Source organism: Cebus imitator, unplaced genomic scaffold, assembly GCF_001604975.1.
Source record: "Cebus imitator isolate Cc_AM_T3 unplaced genomic scaffold, Cebus_imitator-1.0 Scaffold443, whole genome shotgun sequence".
In the NCBI taxonomy this organism is placed as follows: domain Eukaryota; kingdom Metazoa; phylum Chordata; class Mammalia; order Primates; family Cebidae; genus Cebus; species Cebus imitator.
In genome coordinates, this window is record NW_016107758.1 from 1,403,890 (window position 1) to 1,424,708 (window position 20,819).

The window sequence follows — 20,819 nt, forward strand, 5'->3', positions numbered from 1 at the left end:
CATTCAAACCATAGCACTGTTCACTGAGTTTTCATTTTTTATTTTAGTGATTGCTTTTTAAAACATTTCCTGGGTCTCTGGCTGGTTCATTTTTATAAACTACCTGTCCTTGTTTCACAAGCACCTCTTCCTGTGTTATGGTTTATTTCAAAAGCCCCCTTTAGGTCTGAGATTCTGATGATGCGTGTTCTAAAGTCCTCTCAGGTGTAAGTGAGGGCTGCGTGGCGTGCTCTCCTTCCCACTGTGTTGCTGTGTGTGCCTTGCCTTTATACCTGGAGTTCTATGCAAAGCACCTGGCCTTAGGGGAGAAGCACCAGCGTCAAGTCCCAGTTAGAGCAGGGATGGCAGAGGGGCCCTCCGGGAGACGAGTCGCTGCTCAGCCATGGCCTGAGGGATTTGGAAAACCTTATTTGGACCTTGAGGGCCGAGGGATTCCATGGGTCTCCCTCACCCTGTTGCCTCAGGCTTCAGCTCTCGAGTGTGGAAGCCAATCTTTCATCAGCTTTTTTTCTGTTTTTGAACATCACCCCACCCCGCCTCTACGACACCCCCCCTCCTACCTGCCTGGCTGGCGCCTAGTCCCCCGCCCTCCATACAGAGCTCATCGCTCTCAGCTTCCGGCCTCAGCTCCATCATTGTCATCAGTGCTATTTGCCATATACCCCGACTTTTGTGCCTGTTGGAGTTGCAGCTCTGTGGCTGTGGGTCCGCCAGAGCTTCCTCTGCCCTTGTGAGCCCCTCAACAGCTCTTATCCCCGGCAAGGTGCCTGGAAACATTCGGGATCTTTATTCCATTGGTTCAGGTCCTCGGTCGGTCACATTGAAGAGAAGCTGCCCTTCCCCGCCAGCCTGAGCTGGGCCTGCAGCTTGAGGAATAAAGCTGTCGTTTGAGACGCCTGTGCTCCGTAGTTGTCTGGCTGGAGCATCTCGGCCTAATAGAGAAGCTGGCCACTAAAAGAGGGGCGTGCTAAGCACGCGTGACCTGCTGGGATTCGGAATGTTGGCAAGCTATCGGGTGGTGGCAAACATCTGGTAAAGCTCCACTGTGCTGACTCACGAGGCAGATGCGGAGCTAAATGAATGTGCACGTCCAGTGGACGAGGCTGGGAAACAGCGCTGGCCTGAGTGTCGGCAGAGGGACTGGGAAGCGGTGAGCTGGAACAGAATTCTGCATTTGAAGCTGGGAGGAGAAGGGCCACATGGACTCAGGTGGCATGCCCTCCCGTGCATGGGTGGGGACAGAGCCAGGACAGCTTGTGGCAAGGGTGCCATCTGGATCCAGATGCACTCCTCCCCCGGGGCTATGACGCTGGGCTTCCCAAAGGCAGTGTCGGGCAGAGGTGCGCAGCTCAGCAGCGTCTGGAGGTGGCACTGCGGGCGTGGCTGTTGGCACCTGGAGTGGAGTCACCCGCAGACCACAGAGTCATTTCAAGCTGAATTGCCAGAGAAAGAAGAGGCGGGGACGAAGGTGTGACTGTTGAGACTTGAAAACAACCTTGGCAGGGAAGAGGCTGAGGAAGCAGTTCTGCCACTGAGGAGGGCTCCTCTGAGGACACCATCAAGCGTGGCCAATGAAACAGGAAAGGCGGCCTCCGGGGGCTGCAGCCCCGGGCCACAGAGAACACTCGGGGAGCAGGCTGTCCACTGCCGGGCAGGGGCCCTGCCGTGCCTGCCTGGCAAGACTTTAGGTGGCCATGGGGCGGGGGCTGCCGGGTGCCCTCCGCACCCCCTTTCACAGGGTCCCTGCAGTCATCCTATCCCTGTCCCCTGCTGGGTGTGAGGGGCAGTGATGGTCTTTTAGTTCCTGGGTCTCTGGATGGGGTGGCGCCTCCCCCAGGCCTGATGTGAGGAAGGCACATGAAACAGCATTTGTGGAGCTGCCACCGCCACAGGAGGGGCCACAGGAGGCCCATCTGCCCAGGGGAGGGTGAATGGCGCATGTGGGGCCTGGGGGCTGGGCAGTGCCGCCACCAGGGTTATCGGCCCCCCACCTCCTGCCTTCCCCACTTCCTGGCCGCCATGTGTGGAGGGGATCTGTGGCTGGGCCTGGTCGGGGGGTTGCGGGGAGACGTGGTGCTTCCGGGCCACGGCATGTTGCCCAGATGTGTGTGGCACTGAGATGGGGGCGCAGCCACATCCGTGGGGGCCCTGAAGAGCGGCAACACCTACCACCTGGGAAATGGGAAATCTCAATCCTCCAAAAGCAAACATGCCTGTCACCCTGTACCCATCTTAGGACAGTATCACCACTGAGGCCAGGATGTGGCTATGGCCACAGAGGTGAAGGTCCAGAGTGAAGGTGACACATGGCCTCCTGTGACATCCAGAGGAGGCTGCTCAGGCCCAGGAGGTCCGGCCAAGGGGCTGGGCAGTGTTCCAGGAGCCTGCTCTCAGGCCCGTGTATCAGGCGGGGCTGCGGCCAGCTCCTGACCAGCTCCAGGCCCCAAGTCCTGGTGGGCCAGCCCGTCCTACACAGCCAGGGAGATGTGGAGGGCAAGAGTGGGGAGAAAGAGGAGGGAGGTCAGGTTTGCAGACTGGAAGTTTAATGGGACCATCACCATGACACCCCATCGCAGCAGTCCCAGGCCCTGGCTGCCTCGCCCAGCATGGTGGGTCGAGAGAGCACCAGCGCCACCTCCCACTTTCCCTGGGGTATTACTGTACCCATGTGCCTCCCACCCCCAGGAAGCCACAAGAGACAGGCTGTCCTGTCCCCACACTCCCCCTGGGTCCTGGGACTCCTTGTTCTGAGGGGCTGAGGTTGTCTGGGACCCAGAGGCCCTCCCCAGGGACATGCATCCTCTCTGTCACCTGCCCCCACACCGAGGGAATGTCTGTGTCCTTGTCCCTGTGCCAGGGGCCATGTGAGGCTGCTCGCCCCAGGGGCGGGGTGCAGGGCTCTGCGGGGAGGTGGCTCAGATCCCTGTGAGGAGGCGTGCTGCAGGGACGGCACAGCCTGGGCCACGGCAGACGTAAGGCACAGTGTGGCGGTCACCATGGGGCTGCTGGAGCCCTTGCTCTGGGGCAGCCCCTGGCAGGTGCTGGCATCTGGGGCTAGGCACAGCTGTCAGTGTTGAGACAGGAAGCATGGCGTGTGCGGGCTGGCCCCAGAGCCTGCAGTGCAAGAGCTGGGAGTGGGGAGGCCAGGCCCACAGGTCTCTGCCGGATACAAGGAGGTCCCTCTCCCCATTCTCCCTGCCTGGGAGAGCCCAGGGGAGGGGCTTGTGGGCCTGGGCAGAGCTCATGGCCAGAGCCAAGGCGCAGTCATGGCAGGCCTGGCCCACAGAAGGCACAATTGTGGTGTCTGGGAGGTCGAGGGTCAGCCCGGCGACAGGGCTAGGCAGACACGTTGACGTCCCTGAGAGAGATGGCACTACTGGGGGCCTCATCCCCGAGCAGCAGGGCCTGTGCGTCCGAGTCCGCGTCTGCTGCAGCCCTGCCCAGCTCCGAGCTGGGCTCTGAGGGGGGCTCCGTGCTGGCACCCAGGCCCTGGGACAGGATCTGCTGGATGGCTCTGCGCAGGTTGGGGTGCAGCCGGCCCTGCGTCTGGTAGAAGACGTCCAGTGCGAAGGACTTGAGGGCCCCGGTGCAGAGGTCCTCATACAGTGGGATGGTGTACATGCGTGACATCTGCAGGACAGGCAGTCGGTCACACTGCAGCTCCCCAGCCCCGCCAGGCCAGCCCACCCAGCTGGCCCTCCTGCCCCTGGCTCCCCGGCTTCATCCTCAGGGCTGTGGCCTGGACTCTGGTGGCCAGGGGGCCCGCTGTTGGCCTCCCACCTCTACCCTGCCCTTCCTGGCTGTCTGTGGAGGCCCCATCTCCAGGGAGGCTGGGCTGGAGGGAGCACACACAGGAAACAGGGCAGCCGGGGCCTCTCTCAGAGGAGCTTGGGTGTCCCCTCTGCCCAGACCTGGATGCTGAAGGTGCAGGGCCCAGCAGGCCAGGGTGGCCTGGACCTGAGACTGCTGCCCCCTGTTGGTCCCTTCCACAGCGTCTCCGAGAGCCGCACCGGGTGCGTGAGCCCCTCCCCACGGACCCCTACGTCTCCCCTGCCCCAGTCTCCCGAACGTGTCTGGCCTGCCCCGAGGGCTCAGACTAGGGGGGCGCCCTGGGCAGGAGGCCGCACCTGGCTCTCCAGGAAGCGCCGCACCCTATGCAGGTCGGGGTAGTAGTCGTTGCGGACCACGATCTGCAGCCAGCGGATACGGATCTCGGCGTTCATCGAGTCCAGCAGCGAGGAGTAGCACTTGGACAGGCTCATCACCACCTCTGCGGCGGGGCGGGACAGGCGGGGGACAGGTCAGGTCGGGGGGGTAGGTCATGGCGGGGGGCGGGTCAGGCCGGGGGGGTAGGTTAGGCCGGGGGGCAGGTCAGGGCTGGGCCACCATTGCCACCCTGGGCCACCGATCAGCTTCAGGGACCCACCCTGTGGCAGCGGGGACCCGTCCAGGAGCCGGTCCAGGAAGAGTGCTGTCTGGAAGGTCCTCCATTTGGAGATGTCGATGGCACTGGCTGAGGCGGCTGCCTGGTCCAGGGGTTCTGCGGTCCACAGCTGGAAAAGGGCCTCCACGGGCCGGGTCAGGCTGGATCCCTGAGACAGGTCCGGCTCAGCCAGCGGCGGGCCTGTGGCATTGAGCCAGCGCTCGAATTCCAGCCCTAGAGGGGAGAAGTGACCCTGGGGTCCCTGCCCGGGCTGGGGAGGGGCTGCCTGAGCAGTCTGCCCAGGAGACCCCAGACCCTGAGTGTGTCCCAGGCAGATGGCCTGTTCCAGGGACGTGGGCCGTTCAGGAAGGCGGCATCAGCGCCAGCCAGCACTGCCACCTGAAGCCACTGAAGGGCTGTGAGGGCTACATGCAGGCAGAGGCTTGGGTTGGTGACCAAGGGACTCCCACCCTCTCCACGCCTCTCCCGGTGGAAGACACTGAAGCAGTCTAAACTCAACCTCAGGTGGAGAAGGCCACCTATGCCATGAGCCGCAGGGGCGGGGTGGGGGCAACAGGCTCTTGAGATGATGTTGAAGCTCTAAAGTGCGGTGCCCATGCGACACTCAGAAAGCTCCTGGTGCACTTGCTGTACCTTCCAAAAGTTGGCGTCACCGGGCACAGCGCTCCCACTGGTACCTCACCACCTCCAGCAATGCTGGCCTCTCCCTCAATGTCTGAACCCTGCAGTGACTTCCTGGGCCCCAAGCCCTCAGAGCCTCAGGGATACCCTCAAAGAGGATGCATAAGCAGGGCTGGCCATCGGCCGCCAGCTCCAAGACATGCCCGTCACATGCCCATCCTGCGCCAGGCCCTTCGCACACCTGGTTTCCATGGCCTGCTCCCTGGGAGTGCCTAACTCAGTCTGCTTGTCCTCATGACACCGCCTCCAGGCAGGCCCCCTACCCCAGCCCTGTTCTCATAGCATCCCGGCCTGGGGCCCACAGAGTCCAGCAAGGGTCAGCAAGGGTCAGCAAGGGTCAGCAGAAGGACAGACAGGAAATGACAGTGTTTTCCTCCAGGCAGAGTGGCCCCTCAGGCAGCAGAAGGCCCGCCTGTCATCACACGCATGGCTTCCTGGCCGCAGCGGGGTTGGGGGATCAGCCTCACCTGCCCGGCAGTCCACGCTCTGCTCCTTCAGCTCCGGGAAGAAGCTCAGGAAGGAGTCCAGTAGGTCTTGGGCCACCACGCTGGTGAACTTGTACTTCTCCACGTAGGCCTGTGTGGCAGAGGTGGGGCCTCAGCAGGCCTGGGGGAGAGGGACATGCGCAGCCCCACTAGAGAGGCCTGCAGGGCACCGAGGGGTGTGAGCCAAGGGACATCCTGGGCACCGGGTGGGTGCAGAGGCAGCACCTGGCACACAGGCCCCGCTAAGTGACTGAACACAGGGTGGGAAGGGGAGGTGGCAACCCAGGCATTCCCCCTAAAGGCAGACCAGGTCCTCGCCAGGCTCACAGGCCCTGCCCATTCTACCCCAACCGCCAGAGGGGGGCGGCCCTGTGAGCTGGGCAGGGGCTAGGAGCAGGTGGCAGCCAGGCTGTCCCGGGCCGGGGCCGCTCACTCGGAGAAAGTCATCGAAGCGCTGCGGGTCTCCACACAGCTGGGACAGGTAGTACACGAAGCAGTAGCCCTTCTCGTAGGTGAACAGGTTCATCAGGTGGCTGGGATTCACTCCTGCAAGGAACACCCGCCTGGGCTGGGGCCCGAGCCCACCAGTGTCCCACGGAATGCGGAGGGGTGGTGCTCAGGCTCCGAGGAGCAGGAAGGGCCGAGGGCTGCTGTCCCTCACGTGCCCAGATGTGTACTGATGCCCTGGGTGTGCAGCGGCAGGGCCTCAGGGAAGACTGAGGACCCACACCATGGTGACTGGGGCTCAGAGCCAGCGAGGCGGCGGTGGCTGTGGGAGCCTGGGGAGGCCTTGCCCGGGCCAGGGGCTCAGGCACAGTGAGGGACAGAAAAGCCACAGCCCGAGCACACGAAGGGCAGGCAAAGAGGCCCTGGGGGTGACGTCCCGGTTCCGGGGGCCGGCCCTGTGGAGCAGGTACCTGGCTCCAGCTTGACCTGCAGCTTGCTGACTGGGCTGTCTTCGCCCAGAAGCTTCATCTGCCGGTGTAGGGCGTCCAGGCGGAAGGCAGTCTCCAGGCAGGTGAAGGCAGCACCTGGATGGGGTCCGGAGACAGGGGAGAGGTGAGGGGGCGTGGGGAAGTCGGGGGAGGTGGGGGGGTGGGCACCTGCAGCAGGGCAGGGGAGCCAGGTCGGGCTCTCTGCCCCTGGCTCGGTGTCCTGGGCCCCCAGCGGCTGCCCTCCCCGGCCCCCCCGCACCGTAGGTCTCAGTGGTGATGCGGCGCTGGGCGTAGGTGGCCAGGCCCTCGCTCAGCCACATCTCCTCCCACGTGGCGTTGGTGACCGCGTTGCCGAACCAGCTGTGGGCCACCTCGTGGATGACGTCGATGACTAGGAACTCATCGCTTTCGAGGATGGAGGAGATGATGAAGGTGAGGCAGGGGTTCTCCATGGCCACGATGGGGAAGGAGGGCGGCAGGAAGACAATGTCGTACCTGCACCGGGAGGGCGGTGAGGGGCGCGGGCCCGGGGCCCTGACTCCCGCCCAGCACACCCACAGCCGCCGTCCCTTCAGCGGGGATCAGCCTGGCCCCTGCAGTGAGCTCCACTTCCTTCCCAGGAGATGGGGACAGGACACCCTGGGGGCAGATGAGGGGCTCCTCTGACTCCTCCTTCCAGCCAGCCAGGTCCCCAGGCCTACCTGCCCCACATGTACGGCCCGTACAGCCGCTCAGCTGCACTCAGCCACTGCTCCACCGCGCCCGACAGCTTGCTGGTGGCCGTGGGCAGGAGACACGGCTCGGCCCACACGCGGCTCCTGTTGTACGCAGGGAGGGTGAGCCCAGGCCGAGCAGCCCCAGCCCCGCTCACCCTACCAGGCTCTCCCACTGCCCTGGGGCCCCGCGAACACCCACACCTCATCCAGCCCAGCTCACCCCAGCCCGAGGCCTGACCTGCCTCACTGGACAGGCGGCCACCCTGGCCCTTCCCACAGCAGCAGCAGAGCTACATTCCAGGGGCCCCTGGGCTCATTTTATCTCTGGGCTGAAGGGACTGATGAGGCTGTGAGGGTGACAGGCTGTGCGGGGGCCTTCGCAGAAAAGACCAGCTTGCAGGGCAGGCACTGGAGGGGCTAGGCTGCTGGGTCTGAGGGCATATGGGCAGGAAGGCCTGGCAGGCAGGGCCCTGGTGGCAGCACCAAGGCAGGGGCAGGGCTGGCCCAAAGCAGCTGGAGGCCAGTGGGGTCCTCAGGAGGGCAGCTGTGGACGCAGGCCACAGACCCAGCTCCTGGTGAGGCTCTCCCTGAGGCCTGGGCCTGGGCAGCCCTGGAAGGCCCTGGCAGGAGACCCTACCTGGGCCCGATGTCTGCCGGCTTGAGGTCTCCGGCCACCAGGGCCACGAGGTAGGCGGGCACAGGGTGCTCCATGTGGAAGTGGAAGACGCCCTCCTGCTCCAGGTATGCGCTCCGGGTGGCACTCATCAGCACCTGCACCCCTGACGGCGCCTGTAAGGAGGCCTCACTGAGAACGCATGGCCTCACCGTCAGCACACTCCCAGTCCAGGCCAGGGAGCCTGAAAGGCAGCCGCACGTTCGTAGCAGGAAACCTTATACCCCCATCAGGGAACGTTTCGGTCAGAGAACTCTTCAAAGAACTGCCACCCTCCATGCGGAACCTCAAGCTCCCAGTCTGCAAACCTCGCCCCAGCCCAGTGCTGCCAAGCGTGGGCCGGCGACTCAGACTCCAGCAGGGATCAGCAGCTCAGTCTGGAGACCCCTTGTCTGGGGCCCCCACGGTCCCTTCGGGGACACCCTGGGTCCAGGACCCTGACCCTCTCAGGCGCCTTGGAGGCAGCCCAGCTTCCCTGCGGCCTGCAGAGCGGCTCCTCCCACAGAGTTGGGAGGGTGAGCTCCCACAAGCACCGTGGCCTGCTGGCAGCTGGGGCCACAGCCCAGGTAGGGAGGAGCAAGGGGGAGGCGGCGTGGCCAGGCTGCCAGGCTCTCCTGGGAGCAGGGTGAGGGCAGCTGGCGGACCCTGACCTTGACCACCGCGGAGTAGGTGCACTTGACGGCGGGCGTGTCGAAGCACGGGAAGAAGGAGCGGTTGCACACGGAGTGGCCCTGGGTGAAGACGAAGGGCTTGGCGCAGCCATAGGTCAGCTCTGGGTCCAGCCACCAGATCTGTGGGCAGGATGGCAGGAGGGCGCATCAGCAGACAGCTGCCCAGCAGGGTTCTGGGCCCTAGCCACCAGGCAGCAGCCTGACAGAAGGTGGCAAGGCTCTGGGAGGGGACGATGGCTGGATTATCTTGCTGGGTTCATTGAGGGCCAACAGCCACCCCCTAGCCTTCACTTACCGGCCTGGCCAGGGGGAAAGCAGGAGCAGGTGACCCAGGGTGTGGCCTACACTGTGTCACCAGGGCCAGCCCCCAGCCCAGGCAGGAGGCTCTGTGTCAGGGAGCCACAGGGGGCATCTCCCAGCCGACACCAGGGCAAAGAAAGAGAATGGCCCATCATTGCATTATCCTAGCTTCCATAGGGACACTGAGGCACAGTCAGAACACACTCAGTCCAAATTCCCGGCAGCTCATCCAGTCATGGCCAGGAAAGGGAGCCCCAGAAGTGGAATCCAGGAAGCCAAAGCCTCTATGCACTTTCAGGCAGCACGCCCGGGCCCAGAGCCACCCAGAGCCCAGGCAGCCTTGCCTGGAGAGACCCCTCAGTAGATAGGCTCCAGGCCAGGGAGTGCAGGCCAGGCTGGAGGCTCCTGCTGGCACGGGATGGGAGCAGCCACCGGATGGCCGTCGGCGCTGCTGCTGCCTGGAGGCGGGGGCTGCAGTGAGTGCTATGGAACGGGTGTGCTCACTGAGGGTGCTGTCCACCTGCCCACCAAGGTCACCCCCCGGCCACCCTCTCCCCTGCACCATAGCTGATGAGGCTTTCCTCGCCCCGACACGCCGAGGCCAGGCCCGCCCCGACGAGAAGCCCACGTTCCCGGCCCTCCTGCCCCTCCCCTGCCACACCTGTCTCATCTTCCATCTGGGAATTCTGACCTTTCCAGTGAGGGCAGCTCAGAGTCTGAGCCGGGGGGGGAGTGGTGGGGGGGGGCGGCGGAAGGGGTGGCTCTTCCAACCACAGCCATGTTACCTTCGTCCCGAGTCAGCCCTGCACGGCGTCCGCACCCTCCCCTCTGCCGGGATGAGATCGTCGAGGGAAACCGAATTGCTCCTCAACCACCAAAGGCCGCATGCGCACGGGCCCTCCCAAGACCACAAGCGGGGGACGCCCCCAACACGCTCCCGAGAGTGGATGAGTGGAATCCACAGCTGATGGCCACCGAGGGCCAGGCGGACCCCGGAGCAGGAGGGCTGCCTCCCCGAGACCCAGCGGGACCCCTGCCAGCACTCACATTGCTTCCAAACTTCCTGTTGCTGCCCCAGCCCGCCCAGGCTGCACGGCTGTCTTCTGGTCCTGCTGAACCCTGGGCGGCCAGGGTGTTCAGGGCCCACCCGGGGAGCCGTTCACAAACGGCCTCCCTCTTGCTGAGCTGGGACCTGGGAATCTGTATGGAGGAGCCTCCCTGCCGGAGTCCTCAGCCCTTCAGCCTGCACGACCCTCACAACTGCTCTGCGCCGGCAGCCTCGCCTCACCCTCCCGAGGCCCTTTCAGGCTCTGGCCACTCACACCTCTCCCGACTGCCCATGTCCACCCCCAGCCTCAGTGGTCTGGCTGTCTTTCCAGACACCAGCAGGGCCCACAGCTCTCTCCCTGCCCTGAAGTGAGGGGCTGGGGCAGACCCCCCAGGCAGGACAGGCCCTGCCCCACAGATGGGTCACCAGCCCGCATCAGGGCACCCGCGCGTGGCTGCTCATGGGCAGGTAGAAAAGGGACAGGCTGAAGGGCTGGAGATGCCGCAGGGCAGGAAGAAGGCTGTTCTTGCTGGGGGTGTGGGGGGTGTGGAAATGTGCCCAAGCATTGGCAGCACCCCCAAAAAGTCTCTGGGGCTTGGGGCCCACTGGCAGGACCTCCCAGGGAGCTCCTGCTGCATCCTCCCTGGCACGGGGACAGGCTTAGGGATTTGGGCCCGAGTCCCTGGAACATGAAGGAACAGAAGGGGACTCCACACGTGACCCCAGCCCCACAGCGCTCACGTACAAAGGGGGTGCCTGAGGGCAGAGCCAAATACTCTGTCTTCTGCAATGGGGCCGGCTCATAGGCCAGGTGAGGCCAGGCACCCTGTCCCCAGCCTGCCAACCCTGACACCACTCAGACTTTGGGGACTATGCCACCCTTCCTGCCCAGAGCACCCAAGGGCCGCCCAGTAGGCCACGGGAAGCCGAGGGACAATGGCCACCCTTGCTCACTGGGCTCTGTTTGCAGCAGCCTGCCGAGGGCCCTGGTCCGGCCACTGTGCAGGCTGCAGTGTTGGTGAACCAGACACATGGGCTCCAAGCTCAGGGATCAAGGCCAAGGAAAAGCCCATCTCCTCAGTTATCACCTGTCATGCTGGGAGGCATACTTGCCACCCGTGAGAGCCCTGGAGTACCACAGCAGGGGCAGGGCCAGCTGGCCAGAGGCTGGACACCCACAGGGGCTGCGCACCCATGGGGCTCTGGGAAGAAGGTGAGGTGGCAGGCCGGCTCACAGCCCCTGGAAGTAGTACAGGAAGCACACAGCGGTGCACAGGGGTCTGGGTTCTTCCTGCCCAGATGTCACCTTGGCCCTCTGTGGCCTGACGCCTCTCTACCACCTTTCTATCATCTGTCCATTTGTGTGCTGTGACCAGTGGCAGCTGGACTTCCCAGCGCCTCCACAGCTGTGCATGTGTGGCATATGTTTGGTGTCACATGTGTGCCGTCCATACCGCCTGGGGACGCGGTATGAAGCCCCATGCTGTGGGCAGGAAAGGCCCTGCTCTATCCTGTACACACCCCCACTGGTGGAGGTGGAGGGGGTGCTGCAGCCACAGCGCCAGCCTGGGCCACCTGGCCTTCCCTGCAGGGCTTCTGGAGCGGGAAGTACCCCGTGCCCAAGCCCTGCAGAGCCTATGTGTGTCTATGGTGGGGTCGTGGGGCCCACTGGCCTCAACGCTCCAGCAGTGCAGGCCAGGGGAGCCCCCAGCCAAGCATCTCAACCTCCATGCCCCTGTCCTCTGCCTCCGGCTTGGACACAGCTGCAGGCCCTGGTCGGTCCCACGGAGGCCCTTCCGCAGCTGACACTCCAGCCCAACCCTCGGTGCCAGGATCCTGCAGATGCACATCTTGGCGGGTGCCAGAAGCTGCTCCCGTCCCCAGGCAGAGACAGAGCACCTGAACGAGAAGCTTCCCTGGGTGACATACTGTTCCGTGTCCCCGCAGGACCCCGGCCTCCATTCAAGGCTCCTAAGGCTCAGGGGCAACAGCTGGGAATCAGCAGGGGCACCTGGAAAGGACGCAGGGCCCGGCTGCCGCCGCCCTCTCGGCGAGTGTCCCCGGCCCGCGCTGCCGGCCCCAGCTGGAGGGTGCAGATTCGCGCCCCTCGGCCCGGCTGTGCGGCCAGAGGCCGCCAGCAGCGCCCTGCGGACCGGCCCGCAGCCCCGGCGCCCTCCCCGGACTCACGGCGGGGGCGTCGGTCGAGGTGTAGCGCAGGATAACCTGGAAGGGCTGGTGCGCCTGCAGCTCGGGCGGCAGCGTGACGGTGAGCGACGAGCCGTAGTCGGTGAACGGGTCCACCCTGAAGGCCAGCGGGCAGCAGGCGGGCTCGGCGCCGGGCGCCTCGGGGAAGGCGGGCAGCGGGGGCGGCGGCGTGGTCCCCGGCCCGGGGGCGGGGAAGGCGAAGGCGCAGGGCGTCTCGGCGGCGGCGGGGGCGCGACGGAAGGCGGCCGAGTGCAGGCGCAGGGCCGGGTGCGCGTCGAGCACGAGCGCGCGGGGCGCGGGCCGCAGCGCGCACAGCTCGAGCACCAGGCAGCCGGCCAGCTCGCGCGCCTCGGGCCGCAGCTCCAGGCCCAGCTGCAGGTGGCGGAGGCGGAAAAGCTGCGCGCTGGAGGCCGAGGCCACGTCCAGGGCTGGCGGCGGCTCGGGCGGCGGGCGGACGGGCGCGGCCTCCGCGCCGGGCGCCTGGCGGCAGCAGCACTGCGCGGCCATGGCCGCCGGCACTAGGTGAAATCCATGGGCGGCGGCCGCGCCGGGCCGCGGGCAGCGGGCGAGGGGCGCCGGGCGGCGGCGGCGGCAGGGCGCGGGCACAACAGGAAGTCGCGCCGGGAGCCGCCCGGCCCGGCCCCGCGCCGTGCGCCGCCCCGCTCGGGCTCCGCTGGGCCGCCGCCGGGGGCGCTGTGCGCGGGGCCGGGGCGCGGGGCGCCGAGCGGGGAGGGCCGGGGCGCGGGGCGCCGAGCGGGGAGGGCCGGGGCGCGGGGCGCCGAGCGCGGCGCGGGGCCCGGGCGCTGTGTTGGAGCCGGGACCCGCGGAGCGGCTGAGCAGCACCCCCAGCCCCGCGCTCCCTCCCCGGGCGGCGCCCGGGAGATCCCGGGAGGTGGGGTCGCTGCTCCCTCCCGGACGCTGCGGGCCAGGCCCCTGGGGCAGCGGCTGCCGGGACCTGGGGGCCACCGGGATCGGCTGCTTCCGGGCGCGGTTTGTGCTCCCAAGGAGCGCAGCGTCGGGAACTCAATGTCATCCTTCCTCCCGGGGCTGCGGGCAGGGCAGGATTCTCACGGCACCCCTGCCCGCTCCCCCAGGCCTGCAGCTGTGGTCGGTGTGCTGTGGGCCCTGCGGTGCGAGGAGCTCCAGAGCCTTCAGGCCGTGCTGCCAACTACAGCACCCACCAACCACGTGTGGCCACTTAGAAGCCAATTAAATACAGTTAGAAGTGCAGTTCCTTCGTGGCAGGTGGAATGAATGAGTGTGTGTGTGTGTGTGTTGCTGGGAGGAGTGGACAAAGCAGACAGCAATCATTTCCACCATCGCACAAGCTCCTCTGGGCAGTGCTGGGGACCTCTCATTTGGGAGCCCGGTGCTGGGGTACGAACGAGGGCCTGGCCTGCGTGTCCCCACGCCACCCACCAGGTCCATCCTTCCCAGCCCCATTCTCTGCTGACTCGGCGAAGGCTGCCCAAGGCTGAGCCTTTCCAGGAGCCCGAGCCCCGAGGGAGGGGCTGCTCGCCCTGCAGAAGCTGCTGGTGAGCTCCCAGCGGTGAGTGTTGAGGCTGTGGAATGACAGGGGCCACCACGATGTCGCTGTTGTCAGGAATTCCTAGGGACAAGGGGCTTCTGGGGCTGGGGCACTACCCAGGAACCCCGCACCCCTCCTCCGTTCCGTTGAGGTGTGGCAGTGCAGGGCGGGGCTCAGGTACCGCACGTGACTCAGCGTCAGCCCTGTGCCTGGGCTCGGGCTCCCCATGTGTAATCCCCGTGTCCACCCTCCTTCTGGGGGGCGGGAAGGAAGGCTGAGGCAGAGTGCGCGTTCACGTTTGCGGGACAGAGCACTGAGGCACCATTCCAGTTTCCCCGCAGGACCTCAGGTCCCCACGTGCCCTCTCAGGCAGGGACACGGCCGCGCTCTTGGAGCACCCATCCCAAACTCACCGGGAACCCCGAGGCTTCCGCAGCCTCAGAGGTGGGGATCAGCCTTGCATCCAAGGCTGACAGGGAAGACAACTGGGGTGGGACCCTCCTCACTGCCTCCAGCGCCCTGCCCCCTGGGGCCCTGCAGTGCCAAGGGCAGGCTGTTTTCGACGGCACCCCCAGTTCTACGTGGCTCTCCAGAGCCCACCAAGCCGCGTTCCTGGCTGGAAGAGCATCAGCTCGGCACACGCGGTGCCACACGAGCCGGGCCTGGCCGCCTGGGGGGCAAGTCGAAGGGAGCTTGGTGCCTTGCCACCCTGAGCCCCCGCAGTGGACTCGGGGGCGGGGGGGGCGGGCAGAGCCTGGGGCCTCGCCCTGGGCATCTCTCCGCCGACAGTTCTGCACACAGGAGTCCAGGGTTACTGTGGCACTTCCTCCCCGGGGGTCCGGAGGAGCGCGTCCCGACGGGCGGTTTGTGAGGAGCTGCCCTTCTGCACCCCACGGAGCCGGAGGCGCGGCTGAGCCGAGGGGGCGGGGTCTGCAACTGAGCCGCGGGGCGCCTCTCCCGCCCGCCCCGCCCCGCCCCGGAGGCCATGCCCCGCCCCCCAGCGCCAGCCCCGCCCCGGAGGCCCCGCCCCCCAGCGCCAGCCCCGCCCCCGCCTGCCTGGCGCACCCTGGCGGAGGGAGGCTGCGCCTCAGCCAGGCCCAGGCGGCGGGCACCTCCAGACTTCTCCAACCCCAGGACAGGAGCCTGGACGTCGGGGCTGCCCGTCCTGGGTTTCTCCCACATGAGTTTCCATACTCCAGCCTTTTGGGGATCGGCACAGTGAAGTGGATGCGAGGCGCCTGCACCCCAGCCTTCCTTGATGCACCCGAGGCCCAGCAAGCTACCAGTTCTCAGACGGAGCTGGTGGGATAAAAAGATGTCCTCTGGCTGGGGCCCTGATGCCCTTATACGCTTGTCACTTGGGCCAGATCAGCAGGTAAAGGGTGTGCCCTGCCCTGAGGCAAGGTTTTCATCAGGGTGCCGTGAGCAGGGCTGAGCCACAGCACGTAGGGGAACCCCAGGCCCAGTTCCTCCCTTGCTCGTGGGGACTGGCAGTGCCTCCTTCCTGGCTGATGCAAAGGTTGTGTGGGTCATGAGGAGCTTATCTGGAGAGCCCAGTGGCAGGCAAGCCCTGCACAGGGACGGGGGCTGCCCCGGGCAGCAGCTTATGAGGGGTCCGAGGTCAGCAGCGATGGGTGGTGCTGACTGGGGACACTGGGCATAGAGGGGCAGTGACCGACAAGGTGTGGCATACGCTTGAGGCCCAGGTGCACAAGGCATGGGGAGGGAGAAGGCCCCTCTCATGACCACCCCAATGCCTGGCTCACAAAACTTGTGCTTCCCATCCCCCACCCCAGCTTGGGATGGGTTCCAGGTCCCCAGGTGGGATCCTTTTGCTTAGGAACACAACTGGGTCTCACTGGGAGCGTGGCTCAGACGCAGCCCAGCCACACAAGGATGAGACAACACAGGGCTGGCTCTGGCAGGCATGGGGCTTTGTGAGGCTTGGGGGCCAGGAAGGTTTGTGCCTTCTACTTCTTCCTGGTGGTGCGGTACAGGTAACAGAGACCACAGCACCTGTGCGGGCAGCCACACAGGGCCTGGGGCCTTAAAATGAAGGGTCGAGTCACGTCAGCAGGTGAAGGCCACAAGCAGCTGGGGCACTAGCTGAGGGGGACATGGAAAGAGTATCTGAAAAGGCAGGTGGGAAGTGCCTCCCACAGTGGCCACTTACAGATGTAAACACACATATTTGTATATGTTAACCAGTGGCTACGCTGACTCACGTGTATTACACACGTTTTCCTTTTCTTTCCCACCGTCTGATCTGAGGAGGGTTGATTATAGGACAGTCTTTAGGCCACAGGATGCCCAGGAGAGGCTGTGTCTGAATTAGAGGAGGAATCAATCTGCTGGGATGCCTCCATGCTGGCTCCACCCTCACATGGTCGGGGGAGGAGACCCAGCACGTTATTGGCTTGACGGTGGCTATGTGACTTTAGGTTGGCATGCAATGTTGGTGAAACAAGTCAGAGTAGGAGGGGTGCAAATGCTGAAACCCCCAGGGTGCCCTCATGGGCTGTCAGCACAGCCTCCTTCTCCCCGGCCTGTCACAGCAGGGGCATCCCGTGTTCAGTGCTAAGCTGACACTGGTGAGAGGTCCGGGAGGTGGGAGGGAGGGGACGCACTGCGGCTTCAGCAGCTGGTGGGCAGGAGGCTCTGCTGAGAGCTCCGGGCGTCCTCCAGAGCCGGGACGTCAGGCAGTGGGGATCTGGGTGGCAGGGCCCTGTGAGGCCCCTATGCACCCTCTCCTGTGCTTGGCTCCCCAGCCTTCTTCCTGCATTCAGTTTCTCTCTGCCTACAGTTGCTTAAGTGGTTTAGATTTTCCTGACCAGAGACAGTTTAATAAGCCGAGCTGACCAGAGGGAAGAGGACAGAGCGGATGGTCTGGGTCTGAGGCAGAGACCCCTGCACCACCATCAAGACGGGACAGAGACCCTCTTGAGCTGCATTTCAGGAAGATGGGGCTTAACTGTGAAAAATGAAAACTCAGTGTGGAGGCGGGCACGCCGCGGGCAGCCTCGGCCCAGCGGGACCACAGAGCTGAGTGCAGCCCCGGCGCTGGCGGCAGGACCATGGACTGCGCCTTTCAGCCGGCTACCAAGGTGGAGGATTCTCTTGTGAAGAAAGCAGTAGGAAGGATGGAGAAACATACTTCCTGGAGAGGCATCTGGAGCAGTTTCAGTTTTGATTGCTGTTACACTACTGACAACTGAGTCAAAGTGCTGATGCGGCTTGGAGAAGCTTCTGTAACCCACACTCAGTGACTGTATGCACAGCCAAGTCCACTGCGTGCTCATTTCTCCCTTGGTTTTTGTATCTGCATTTTACCAAAGCTGCCAATGCTTTCTTCTTATTACTTAACTGCGGCAAGTTCCAGATGTGTCTCCAATAGGAAAATTTACAACTCTCTTGCCTTTGATCCTTAGGACTTCAGGCATCAAAGAGGTTATAGATTATAAATGACATATGGCAGACAAAATAGTTAACAAAAGAACACAAAAGTGTTAGGATTGATGGCACACGATTAAGCACAAAGAGCTGAATGTGGGTGACACTGTGAAGGCCTCGAATGGGGAGTTCCTTCCTGCAGACATGGTACTGATGCCTTCCGTGAGCCTCAGTCAGTGTGCTCATACAGCAACATCTGATCTGGATGGAGAGACAGACAAATGTAAGGCACAGCAGGCTTTCCCAGAAACAGCTGAAATGCAAACAGAAAACTAGTTTTTAGGCCTACCTGGAAAAAGAGACTGTGAAGCGTCTCAGCGTCATTTCAATAGCTTAGTGTGAGCCTAAGTGGTAAAAAGCCCTGTTCCCATTGGGGCTGAGCAGGTCTGGTTAAGAGGTAACAGCTTAGAAATACTGTGGTTCCCTGGTGTAGTTGTTTGCACTGGATTTGAAACTAAATTCCTGCAGAATTCTGTCAAATCGCCTCTTAAGAGATCAGAGGCTGAGAAAGTAACCAACATGCAGGTCTCCCTTTTGTTCCTGCGGCTCTGATCATGTCCTTGCTGAGCTGCCTGGGAGCTGCGTTATGGAATAAAAAGTATGGTGACATTTGGTACCCAAAAGGGGATCCCAGCTCACAGCACCATGTTTGACATACTGGTGTTCATCACCTTGTTACAGAACCTCCTCCCCATTAGTCTGCTGCTCACTATGAAAATTGTGAAATATATTCAGGCCTAGTTTATAAGCTGGGATGATGTGCATTATAAAGTAAATAGTGTCTACACCATGGCCAGCACATTCAATCTCAGTGAAGAACCTGGGCTGGTAAGATATCTATTTTCTGATAAAACAGGAACCCTTACTTGCAATATTAAGACACTTAAGAAGTATACAGGCTGGGCACAGTGGCTCAAACCTGTAATCCTAGCACTTTGGGAGGCCAAGATGGGTGGATCACCTGAGGTCAGGAGTTCAAGACAAGCCTGGCCAACATGATGAAACCCTGGCTCTACCGAAGTAAATAAAAAAGCCGGACGTGGTCGTGGGCGCCTGTAATCCCAGCTACTTGGGAGGCTGAAGCAGGAAAATTACTTGAACTGGGAGGCAGAGGTTGCAGTAAGCCGAGATCGCACCGTTTACTCCAGCCTGGGTTATAAGAGTGAAACGCCAATTCAAAAAACAAACAAACGAAGTGTATCATTGCCAGTGTAATTTACAATGCAACACCTTCCATCCAAGTCCTGTGATGACCCCAATTTATTGGAGAACATTGAGAATGGCCATCCCACGGAAACATGTATAAAGCTATTTCTTACCCTGCTGTCTGTGTGCCACACTGTTATCCCGGAGAGATGGACACCATATAACCTACCATGCTTCCTCCCCGGATGAAAAAAAAAAAAAAAAAAAAAAAAAAAAGCTGGCTTTCTTTTCACTACAGGAACACCATACTCTGTCACCACAGAAGCTATGGGAGAAGAATTCACTTTTGAAATTCTTAACGTCCTGGGGTTCTCCAGTAACAGAAAAAGGGTGTCCATAATTGCCCTGACTCCTGTGGGACAGCTCCAGCTCTACTGCAGAGGGGCCGCTGAAGGCAGGAATCGCAGTCACCCAAGCTGCCCTTCAACAGTGTCTTCATCAACTGCTCTCCTGACAGAAGCGTCCCACGTGGTGTGCATTTTCTCAAACAGAAGCATCTGTGGTCAGGCAGGAAGAACTAGTCCGTTCTTATGACACTACTAAAAATAAACGCAAGAGGAGCTGCTTTTCCTGATTTCACCTATGACTCAGATTCTGATTCCCATAGTCTGTGCTCGGGTCCTTCACTGGGGCTGGGGGAAGGCGCCCGCACTCCCAAATACTCAAGATTCCTGGGTATAAATAATGAAGGACCCCTTTGCTTTTCTTAATTTGTCTTCAGTGTTTTTCGTACGTATTTCTTTGTATCCGTAAGATAATTTGTTCCTCAGCTCAGCCAGAAATATAAAATTAAAAGCATGATTTCACGCACACAGAAAGGAAAGCTCAGCGTGACAGGGGGGAAAGGCTGCCTGCTGTGTGGGTGCAGGAGCGTTCCTCCAGGCAGCAGGCCCCCGGGGCCCCGTCTTCAGGCTTCAGGACCCACGCCTAGGGCTGGGGCGCTCCCCGCAGGCAGGACTGGGCCTGGAGGGCCTCCTCATACTTCTCGAGCTGACACCAGAAGCCTGGGTTGGGTTCCGCTACCGGACGAGCGCTCTTCACCATCTGCAAACAAGAGGTGCCTTGAGGAACCCCAAGTCGCCCCAATGGCCAGGAAGGGCCAAGGGGGGCTCGGCCCGCAAAAGCGGCCCCGCCCAACCCGGAAGCGCCTCTCCGCTTCCCTAAGCCCGCCCCCACGGGTGAGCCACGCCCCTCCCGGAAGTATTCCAGTCCCGAAGCCCGGCCCGTCCGAAAAACCCGTCCCCGGAAGACACGCCCCTCTCGAAACACCCGCCCCCTGAGGCCCGCCCACCTGGAAGGCCTGAGTCAGGCTGAGGCCGCGGTGCCGCATGAGGTAGGCGGTGCAGACGGCGGCCGAGCGGCTGCGGCCATTCTTGCAGTAGACGAGGCAGGCGCCGCCGTCGCGCACCGCGGCTTCCATGGCGGCGCACGTGGGCTCTAGGTGCGCCAGCAAGTCCTCGGCCGGGTCGTCGAACACGGGCACGCGCAGCTCGGCCACGCCAGGCGCGCTCGGGCCGGGCTGCTGGCGGGAGACGTTGACGCACAGCGTGACGCCTGCGCGCGCCAGCTGCTCCCCCGCGCCCGCGGCGCGCGCGCTCCCGAGGAAGAGAGAGGGCGCGACGCGCGCGAAAGGCGGCGGTACCGGCGAGGCGGCCCCGCGGTGACCCGCTTCTCCCGGGCCCATGGCGCCCGCCGGAGAGTCTGTCTTTGGGGTCGGGCGTCCGCCCTGAGGATCTATTTTTGGGGCTCAGGCGCCCGCCCAGGAGTCTATTTGTGGGAGCCGAGCGCGCCGGCGGGCGCCTCCGGGTCCTAGAGGCCTCCGAGGTGGACCAGGCCGGGGCCTGGGCCTCGTCGGGGCTGGGGCATGGCGGGGGCTTGGGCCTCGCCGGGGTTGGGGCCGTGGGCCGCTCCGGGCCCCGGGCTGCCCTTCCCCGGGCTGTCCGCGCCCCGGCGCCGCGCCCCCCCTCCCTGCGGTCCTGCGCCTGCGCCGAGTGCCGTCCCTGGCGCTGCACGCAGTGCGCGTGTTGTCCGGACTGCGGCGCCGGGCGCGGGGGCGTGGCCTGGCCGGGTCTGCGCACTGCGTGTCCCCGTGGTTCCACTAGGGCCTCGTGGCTGCTGGCCCGCGCTGGGGACCGCGGGCCGCGTGGGTCCCGTGTCCTCCCCCTTTCTCATGTGACCACGTGGCTGGCTTTATGTTTATTCCTTTTTGTGACCCTCTTTGTAACTAGTGCATTTTTTTTTGTTTTGAGACAGAGTCTCGCTCGGTTGCCAGGCTGGAGTGCAGTGGCGCCATCTCGGCTCGCTGCAACCTCCGCCTCCCAAGGTCAAGCAGTTCTCCTGCCTCAACCTCCCGAGTAGCTGGGACTACAGGCGCGCACCACCACGCCCTGCTAATCTTTGTACTTTTAGTAGAGACAGGGTTTCACCATGTTGGCCAGGCTGGGTAACTGGTGCATTTTTTTCTATGTATTGTAACA

At 63.3% G+C, this 20,819-nt stretch overlaps 3 protein-coding genes across 5 annotated transcripts in view; 1 reads left to right on the plus strand and 2 right to left on the minus strand.

Moving 5' to 3' along the window:
• Nucleotides 1–2,521: 2,521 nt before the first annotated feature.
• Nucleotides 2,522–12,742, minus strand: RNPEPL1 (arginyl aminopeptidase like 1). 2 transcript variants are annotated; one of them, XM_037732180.1, is made up of 11 exons: nucleotides 12,141–12,742; nucleotides 8,585–8,725; nucleotides 7,899–8,050; nucleotides 7,244–7,363; nucleotides 6,805–7,070; nucleotides 6,528–6,641; nucleotides 6,044–6,156; nucleotides 5,593–5,701; nucleotides 4,427–4,657; nucleotides 4,128–4,270; nucleotides 2,522–3,630 (listed from the first exon to the last, which is right to left on the minus strand). In XM_037732180.1, the coding sequence occupies exons 1-11, from the start codon at nucleotides 12,663–12,665 to the stop codon at nucleotides 3,337–3,339; spliced, it is 2,208 nt and encodes a 735-aa protein (XP_037588108.1). In that variant the 5' UTR covers nucleotides 12,666–12,742; the 3' UTR covers nucleotides 2,522–3,336. The 2 variants fall into 2 exon arrangements, with proteins under 2 accessions (XP_037588108.1, XP_017366249.1); XM_017510760.2 differs by having other exon boundaries at nucleotides 6,805–7,040; nucleotides 7,247–7,363; nucleotides 12,141–12,740.
• ANKMY1 (ankyrin repeat and MYND domain containing 1) overlaps nucleotides 11,956–20,819 on the plus strand; it is a 78,881-nt gene continuing 70,017 nt past the window's right edge. The window contains exon 1 of one of the 2 annotated variants that reach the window (XM_017510757.2): nucleotides 11,956–12,219. Coding sequence is in view for 1 of the 2 variants with exons in the window: in XM_037732174.1 (XP_037588102.1) it covers nucleotides 19,671–19,675 (5 nt within the window). In the remaining variant the exon portion in view is untranslated. Of the gene's footprint in view, nucleotides 12,220–19,379; nucleotides 19,676–20,819 lie in introns of those variants that run through there. The other variant, XM_037732174.1, reaches the window with a different exon arrangement.
• On the minus strand, nucleotides 18,333–20,462 carry DUSP28 (dual specificity phosphatase 28). Its single transcript, XM_017510761.2, has 2 exons — nucleotides 19,634–20,462; nucleotides 18,333–19,386 (listed from the first exon to the last, which is right to left on the minus strand). The coding sequence occupies exons 1-2, from the start codon at nucleotides 20,024–20,026 to the stop codon at nucleotides 19,270–19,272; spliced, it is 510 nt and encodes a 169-aa protein (XP_017366250.1). The 5' UTR covers nucleotides 20,027–20,462; the 3' UTR covers nucleotides 18,333–19,269.